We start from the raw sequence: 8,969 nt of genomic DNA, 5'->3' as shown, positions 1-8,969 counted from the left end.
ATGTCAAGAAGTTGATAAAACTTATGCTGCACATACACAGTGTTTAGCTAACTCTGCAGGAACATTACACTCCAATACTTTGAATTGCACTTTGAATTGTTTGTACATGAAATGTGCTATATAAATACATTTGATTTGATTTGGATTTGAAATATAAACTCCTGCCTGGACACACTTATATCCTCTGAGGCTGCTGGTAAATGGAAGATGCTCCTCAGTGCAGCTGATAACAGAACATTTCCACCAGAAGCTGGCTCTCACAAGGTGGATGCGAGTGGGCGGGGCTTAGCAGAGGCTCGTTAAAATCAAAGGGGAACTTATAAAATACCAGTGTTCAGACTTCAAACACCCAAATATATGCTCCCAAGATCAGAAAAAAGAAATTCACCATTGAGACTTTTTTTAAATTTCTTTTATGTTTTGCAAAACCTGAGTAAGACTCACTTCTGATCAGTCATAACACATAACAGATGTTGTCGTGATAAACAAGCAATGACAGGATATAATAGAGTATCGCTGTTGGTAACATAACACAACAAACATACTTTGCTTTTGTTGGTAAATATGGAGGCAGTTTACCACCGTTTACAGACATTAGAGTCCCAGTTTGAGGTTGTTCCTGTTGGACAAGTCAAAGCAAATTTAATGTTTTGTATAATAGTGACACCACATGACCAAGTCAAAGAGTTACACCATCAAAACCTCATTACCTCATCCCTAAAACAGCCACACACAAAGAAAAATAAACACAAGTTTACAGCAAACTGTATCAAATGGGCTTGATTGGCACAGCTATCAGTGTATTTAGTCATAATATAAACAAAAAAGGCAGAAGGTAAAGAAAAAGTTCCATTTTGGATTGTAAAGTTATCTTCAAATTAACCTGTTTCATTGAAAAGGTGTCAGAAATTTGGAGGTTTTTGTGGAAACTTTCTTTTTAAATATAATTAACCAAAATCTGGACATCACCAACTTCCACACCCAGCTTCTCTGTAGCTTTTCAACGGCACACATCAGTTTTAATCGACGAGACAAGACCACTGATGTCAGATATAAGTGGTTTCCTTCATCAAGACGACGGTTCTTCTTCTGGTGAAAACTGAGGTGCAACTGAAACCTGAGAAAATGCTGCTTATTGGACTGAGTGACTGGGATTTCATCAAACTATTGGAATGTTACCCAGCTGCACCGCACGGGATGCTGGGTAATGTAGTTTTAACAGAAAAAGCAAAAGTGTTAAGGCATGAAATGTAAAACTAAACACAAGATAATAAACAATAATGAACAAAACAAGTGTAAGCATGAAGTATTAAAACACAAAAAGGCCATAAATAATAAACTTCTGGGCTGAGACGTCACATTTATCAAAATGTTAAGAGTTAAAATAAATACATTGAGATCACCTTAACTACACTGTGTTGGGTATAAGGGCCAGAGTCATTTATTCTAAACATAAACTAGGAAAGGGAGGTATCATTTAAAAATATTTAACACTTAAAAGTGTTGACAGGGCAGCAGGTACCGACCGATGAGAAAGAACAGAGATCTTAGATCTGCGAGAACATTGTTATAGCCAAGAAAAGAACGTAAACTGTGCGACTTTGTGGGTTTCAGGACGCACTGAACAAAAAGTGTTCTGTTTTTTCATAAATCTGACGTGTGAGTTACCTTTTAATCAGCCTCCTCCACACCTGGTTAGACTTTGCTGAACTTAATGTTTAAGCCACAGTGTGTTTACATGGTTGTGCCTGTTTACGAGTACGTTAAACCCTAAAGTTAAAGGTTTTAAACTAAGCAGGAAGACTTCAAAAACACACAGAGGGAAAGTTAAAGCACAGCTTGCTCACAACCACACTGCTGACACACTTATTTTTATATATACTTTACAATAATTCATGAACCGTATGCATTTGTTGCCACTTTACCATGTTGCTGTCAGTACTTCCAGGCTGTGTGTAAAGATGATTTCTGATGATATTAGTCATGAAAATGGATGAAATCTTGGCTCAAACCAACACTTCTTACAGCAGCTACGGCAGATGTTTCCATGCAGCTGTTAGACGAACAGATGCTGACGGACAGTTAGGAGGTGTCAGAGGTAGTCATCCTCACTGGACGGCTCATCCTCGTCATACTTGTAGTGGTTAAAGTTGCTGGGGCCTTCGCCGGGGTCGTCGCTGCTCCTCGCCGAACTCTCTCCGGTGAGCTGTGACCCGTCTGAACTAGCAGAAGGACTGCGGCTCATCCTCCACAGGTGGTGCCCGAAGGTCCGCCCCCAGCTGCAGTGCTGACCAATAGGGCGCAGCAGGCGGATGAGCTCTGTGGCCTCCTGCCAGTAAGAAGTTCACTTGCTGTGGCCCCGCCCAGGCCGCTGCTTGTTCATGGTGGTCAGCATCTGACTGATGTAAGAGGTCAAGAGGTCGTCCATCTTGTAGCCCTGCAGGTGCAAACACACACACACAGTTTATGATGTCCGTTTTTTAGCTTTTTTCTTGTATGATTAAGGTAAACAACACAAATGTTTTTCAGACTCTTTAATAATTACGTCATTTATTGTTGTTTTTTCTTGATTAAAAGTGATATTTTAAGCATTTTAGAAGAATAAAACTCCCAAAAAAGTAACGCCTGGTGTTTTAAGGTAAATATTAAACATAAGAAACAAGTTTTAAACACATCCTCCCTGTTATACAACACCAAAAGTATCGTATTGGACACACAAGACCTCTGCATCACTCACATAATCAAAATGTTCTGCTCCCCTGTGTAAATTAATGGCCAAATCTGGCATTTATATTTAATTTAATATTATTTTCTTTACTGAAACAAACTATAATTACTTTATATGTAATATTTTATGTAACAGTAAAATACAAACATTTAATTCTTTATTCAAGTTATTTTTAGACCAATATTACAATGATGAATTTGCCGTTTTCTTCTGGTCATAATTATTTTTTGAACCATCATAATTTAAATATGAAATTTATTTAGTCTGATGAGAAACAGAAATATTAGTTTTTGTGCTATTTTCAAATGTGAAAACAAAACATTGAGTAGTCATTGTTTTTGTTCTATAATTTATAGTATGATCAATAAATATTCATAAACGCCCTATTTGTCAAATATAATACAGAAAGGAAATCGTATACAGAAACTGGTCAACAAAGAAGATTTGTAGGCTCTGAAGTAAATAAATTGTAAATAAAGCACATGTACAGCTTAATAATTGTTGTTGGTGTTGGCTGCTGCTCCAAATATCACTCAATGATTAGATAAAAAGTGTGAACTCGTATTGGGGAATTTATTTCTCTCAGTTCAGGACTGCCAGCACCCACCAGCGACGTCTCGCACAGCAGTTTGCTTCCTCTGACCAGGTTTCCGATGGTGATGTGGAAGTAGGTGTTCCCGCTGCTCCAGTTGGAGATCTTGGTGAAGGGGTGTGTGGTCAGGATGTCCTGCATGAACAAGTTAACAAGTTAACAAGTGTGTCGATGAGCAGTGAAATAAACGCTGGGCTCCTCCTCCCTGAACGGCATGAAGGAAACTCTGACCTTCGTCTTTGGGTCGATGAGGCTGACTCCATGTTTGTTGATGGCGATCAGCAGGATCTCCGGTAGGTTCGGCTCTGTGGTTTGCTAAAGACAAAACATTGTGGTAATCGATTATAAATATTAACTGATTTAATCTTATATCTTTGAGGTTTTAAGGGTAAAAGTTTTTCTGCACATTTTACTGCAAAATTCAGGTTCAAAACAGATTTCTTCTTTAAAATTTCTCTCAGTTGGGAGGCTTAATATTAGAGACACAACTGAAATGTGCAGTCTGTTCAGTTCAGACTAACTTAAACCTCTAAAGCAGCTGATAACGGTTCTAAAAGTCCTTAAAAAGTGCCTGAATTTGACTTAAAGGGTTGCAATCACACTTAAGAAGGTCAGTTGCTGCCACCTGCTGCCAATAAATATAATAATAAGCGTTTAATTTATTATTTTTCCCTCAAATGAAACAATAATAAAACCTGAAAGTTTGTTATGGTTTTACCTCACTGGTTTAAAAATAGAGCGTCAGGCAGGAGGTGACAGGCTCGTGCGTTTACCTTAACCTCAAAGAAGGCGGAGCCAAAGGTCGGCCATTTGTAGATGATCTTCAGGAACATCAGTTTGGCTTCTTCTCTTGATTTGCCAGCCTGCTTGTTGAAGTATGCAACTACAGACTGTGAAAATACACAGCCTGTATTAATTAAGAGGGAATTTAAAGAGCAGCTGGCATCAGTAACTGACTTTTATGATTGGAGTTTGGTATTTTCACCCTTTTCCAGTCATCTGGCGACATCTGGCGGATGAGGTCCTGAGGAACCAGCTCCCGGAGCATCTTGGGGATCGTAGGAAAGTGGGATTTGTCATCCTCAAACTTGACGCGGTAGATGAGCGCCGCGAGTTGGAAAACCTCTTCTCGTGAACACTTGTGGTAGCCGCGCAAGTATTTAGGCAGCTCCTAATGAGCAGAGGAGTGTTATCATCACGTATGCAAGACTACACCAACTGTGAGAAAATATAAAAATCCTTTTTAGCCTCATGAGACTGACCTGGTAGTAGTGGAAAATGGAGTCGGCAAATGAGTCTTTCCCTGGAACCGTGTTAGTCCACAACTTCTTCATGAAGAACACCTGATAAGTCAGAGAGGGAATAATTCCTGCAGGTTTGGGGAGAAGAAGGTGAAATATAAGTGCTCATTGAGCGAGGACAGAGGTCAGAATACATGATTAAGACACACCAGGCTGATATTTATGGTTCTGCAGGACTATAAACATTTTGTCTGAACTGTGTTCCCTCAGGACATTTAGAAACTGTTCATCTGATTATAAATGTGATTGTAGAGGGATTGGACTAATTTTCAACATAAATGAGTCCCAAAGAAGCATAAATAAAAAATTCTAATCATAGAGGAACGAATCATAGCAAAAAATAGAGCTGTTTTTTATTCTTCATCGTAAAATTTTCTAATGAGCACCAACACAAAGCATCAGCTTCATTTTAACCCTCTGGAGTCACGTCCAAATCACATGAACGATTTAAGACCAGACGGCAGCATCGCCGAGTCTCTGTTACAACTATTTAAACTAAATATCTGTTTTTAAATTGTGTCCATAGACCAAGTAAAACCAGACTTTAGGTGATGCTTTCTCCTGAGAATTATCGACATATTTATTGTCACCCACGTGAGGTTGTGCTGAACAGAAAGACGCCAAACAAGACGAGGTTTTTAGTTTTTCCAACAGTTTTTAAAAGGTGAAATGTAGCCGATTATACCCTGGACATCAGAGGGTTAAAACTGATAATCAACACAACCAGACAGTATTTTTCCATCTACTATCTGCAGCTACCAACCGTCTTTAGCTGGTCGAGATTTCTTGATCCAGTCCGTCAAATGTCTGACAAAGTCAAAGAAGAAGTCTCCCTCGGGCACACTGATCACCTGCAGAGTAAACACACATACAGCAACAGATCAGAGCAGGTTAATCAGGAGATTAAGGATTAAATCTTTATTTCTGAGCCTGTATTTCCTCACTTGAATCATGATCATGTTTCACCCCCAGTATCACCTGTAATCCAAACATCTTACCCACAGATAGGCCCATCAATACTTGGACACGCCTGGTATAAATAGGCCAACAGAGCAAAGCCCCCCCCCCTTACTTTATAAAATATACATGAGAAAATCAATGTTAAATAAATGGAAATCTTGGTGAATCTTGGTAGAAACAGCGAGTCCTTCTAAAGTGACTCATTTTCTCTTCATTTGCAGCTCATTTGGGCTCAATTTGTTCAGCAGACTTATGAGTTATGACCATTTTCTTCAATGACTTTGGAGGAAAAAAGTGAAGAGAATGGGGGCATACAGACCAAAAGATGTTCAAATAACACAAAAGGATGGATTTTATGTGGGACTATGAGCAGGATTTCATCGGTGAAATGATGATTAGCCCATTTGCCTCTCAGAAAAGTCAGTCTGCCTCTCTAAACATCGGCTATTTTTCCTGTGGTTACTTATTGTTTTGGTTGGGATGAAAATTTAGTCTGTTAATCCAGTTAAAACACCTTCTATAGACATAGTAGGTTCCATGTGTGGATGATAAATGTTGTAAAATGGTACATGATTGCTTTCATAATGCATATGTTTGCACACCAGCCGTCACCATTCCTATAATCTTGACTTGAAATCAGTTGGTCGATGCCGCCATGGCAGAATATTCCACTTGTTTATGCTTTGGGTCATTGAGCAACCACTTTGATGTACCATGCAGTCAGTTTGCTGCACTTGTCTGAACAAACACTTGTGATACGGAGCTATTTGAAGCCCCGTTGGGTTACACTGCCTCCGTGTATCACTGAAAGAGCGATTCATGATGCCAAAGTTACAGTTCATTCATTCTGTTTGGAAAACATTTAGTTCAAGTCCTGAAAATCTGAGAACCTTGTCTGAGATCTTCACAAACAGGCTGAAGCCTTCTGGAGATTTGAGCAGCAGTCTGGTGGAAATGTTCTGGCAGAAATCTTTCGCCTTGGTGCTGGACTCCACCTCGAATGCCTGCAGAATATTCACAAACACATTTGATCATAGCAGATATTCAGATTTTTTGTTGTTGTTCTTACAGCCTCACAGCAACAATAACAACACCTCACAAAACACGTGTTAGCAAACTCCCAGGTAGATTTTTTACATTACTTAAGTAAGAATTTTAGCTGTCCAACATTTTGGAACATTTGAACAGAAGTAAAAAAAATAATAAATTCAAGAAAATAAAATTAAGATATAAAATAGTCGTCCTGACTCCCCATTTAATTGACACGTAATCAAATATCTTCTCAGTCTGAGTCTGTGCCACTCTGTTATTATTTGTAAATGACAGTTCATGTGCTAAATGAACACCAAGCAAAGGGAACTGTGAATATCCAAAGACATTTAAGAATAAATGCATTTAACTCTTTCGGTGCCAAAGACGTCTATAGACGTCAATTGCGTTTTTTAACGGAGCGGGCTGGGGGACAATCTAGCGGAGTTTGTCACTAAATCTTAGGCTTGTAAACACTAAACAGAGAATATACTGGCAAAATTACCTGCAAGGTGGCAGCAGTGCCACTTTGCACAAAAAAAAAAGAGCTCGTTTTCTCCATTTTTTGGGTCAAACAGCTGATTTTGGTGAAACCAACCTATGTTCTACTGTCTATTACTAAAGGACTGAAAATGGTAGAGACAAACTTTTTTTTCCTGATGAAAGAAGAGAGTCTACTCTTTCTTTTGGTAATTTCGGTGTGTACATAGTCATAAGACACACTTTTCTGTGGGTCTTGGAAAATCAGTCAAAATACTGTAAAACACTTGGCAGTATGGGTGTCTCTGCACTGAAAATGGCTGGCAGCCAATGAGTTAATGTGACCATCATGGTGTCCAAATCCCTGTTAGCTCTACATTTCATCTGCTGTCGTCATCGAGGGAAACGTGGTGCATTGATTCTGAAACCATAACTCCCCCCGGCCAGCCATATTTTAGTTTTCCTTTTACACGTCACTTCGTTTCAGTCGTCATTCAGCTGCTCTTTGTTCCTGCAGACACGCTGTAGCGCGTAAACGTAAGCACCCAGTCGATGCATGTTCATGGGGAATGTCCCCCAGGTGTTAATTTAGAGCCCTGCTTGTATGTCACAATTTGGACTTCCATAACGATCGTGTGCAATGCTGATTATTTTGGTTTATCAATGTTTCTCCTAAAGTCGATGACTAGTTCTTCAGGAAATCCTAAAAGCACCTAATCTGTGAGACTGTGAGCCTTGCAGAAGAGACAGAAAGTCGTCAGAAAACTTCACTTCTACAGATGTCCTGCAGCTCTCTGTGGACATCGTGACAAACCTTGAGGCGATCCAGTATCAGACATTAAGCATAAAGTAAGAGGCGAACTGCTCAGTCTGAATATGAGGCTGCTTCTTATTAAAAGCAAATAAAAGTCTCAGGTTGGATTCTTTTAAACATTCTGTCTACAGTTATGAGCTTTGCATCATCTGCCCCTTTAATCAGTTAATGAGTGTGAATATTCGTGTGTCTGACCTCGTCTGTGTCATCAGGGAAGTAGACTTTGTGGAAGATTTGGGTTGTTTTATGTTGGATGGCCTCCACTTCCACCAAATGAGGGGGATACTTCCTGGATCCATTACTGTTATCAGGAAACCAACGAGGTTAGTCCCGCTTATGATTAGTTTAACTGTTTACTCAGTTTGCTCCTGATTTGCTCCAGGTTAATGGTCTCAACTGAAATACTGTAAAAACATTATTCATGAATATCTTTCAGTTGGTTCCAACACATTTTTCTTCACCACATTTCAGATCAATGAGCCAACTGGCCCGAAGGAATCATGAATTAAACAGTAAAAATGCAGCCAGGTTTTACCGTAGAGCTTTGTGCAGCCTCTGCATGCAGTCTCCAGAGAGTGGGTGGTGTTTCTTGGACTGGAGGAAGCGCTGGATGTGTGCCATCAGCACGTTACTGGGAGGAAATAGACCAGTACACAACCACAGCAGCTCCCAGCCTTTCTCCTCACTGTACCTGCAGCAGCACAAAGCTCATGTTAAGTCACGATGCTGGAAAACCTTCATTCTGTGATCAAGTTTCTGTAAATCTGAAGAGTTTATTAGGGAATATATATATCTGGAGTTGTGTTGCTGTGATTTTAAAAGCTGGTTGTGGTGATGGAGTCGGTTTACACACTTGACGTGGTTGTCAGTGAGCTGTTTGATGATCTGACAGTAGATCTCATCTTTCAGTGGTTCGGCTTTCAGCGCTCCTTCAAAGATATGGTCTGTCAGCTCGTTGACCGAGCGCATTCGTTTGGACGGGTAGTCGCCCATATACTTCATCATAGGTAGGATCAATGTCAAAGAAATCAAACAACCTGATCTATTTGTGACAGTCTGTTTGGT

The 8,969-nt window shown here is 39.7% G+C and overlaps 1 protein-coding gene across 1 annotated transcript in view; it reads right to left on the bottom strand.

Moving 5' to 3' along the window:
* Positions 1-416: 416 nt before the first annotated feature.
* myo7aa (myosin VIIAa) overlaps positions 417-8,969 on the bottom strand; it is a 51,208-nt gene continuing 42,655 nt past the window's right edge. The window contains exons 40-50 of the mRNA XM_075472977.1: positions 8,758-8,911; positions 8,440-8,595; positions 8,100-8,205; positions 6,472-6,585; positions 5,385-5,472; positions 4,583-4,689; positions 4,306-4,491; positions 4,094-4,210; positions 3,552-3,635; positions 3,336-3,455; positions 417-2,437 (exon numbers count right to left, since the gene is read on the bottom strand). Of these exons, the coding sequence (XP_075329092.1) occupies positions 2,345-2,437; positions 3,336-3,455; positions 3,552-3,635; positions 4,094-4,210; positions 4,306-4,491; positions 4,583-4,689; positions 5,385-5,472; positions 6,472-6,585; positions 8,100-8,205; positions 8,440-8,595; positions 8,758-8,911 (1,325 nt within the window). The 3' untranslated portion in view covers positions 417-2,344. The remainder of the gene's footprint in view (positions 2,438-3,335; positions 3,456-3,551; positions 3,636-4,093; positions 4,211-4,305; positions 4,492-4,582; positions 4,690-5,384; positions 5,473-6,471; positions 6,586-8,099; positions 8,206-8,439; positions 8,596-8,757; positions 8,912-8,969) is intronic.

Source organism: Odontesthes bonariensis, chromosome 9, assembly GCF_027942865.1.
Source record: "Odontesthes bonariensis isolate fOdoBon6 chromosome 9, fOdoBon6.hap1, whole genome shotgun sequence".
Lineage (NCBI taxonomy): Eukaryota > Metazoa > Chordata > Actinopteri > Atheriniformes > Atherinopsidae > Odontesthes > Odontesthes bonariensis.
This window is presented reverse-complemented; position numbering and strand designations above follow the sequence as displayed.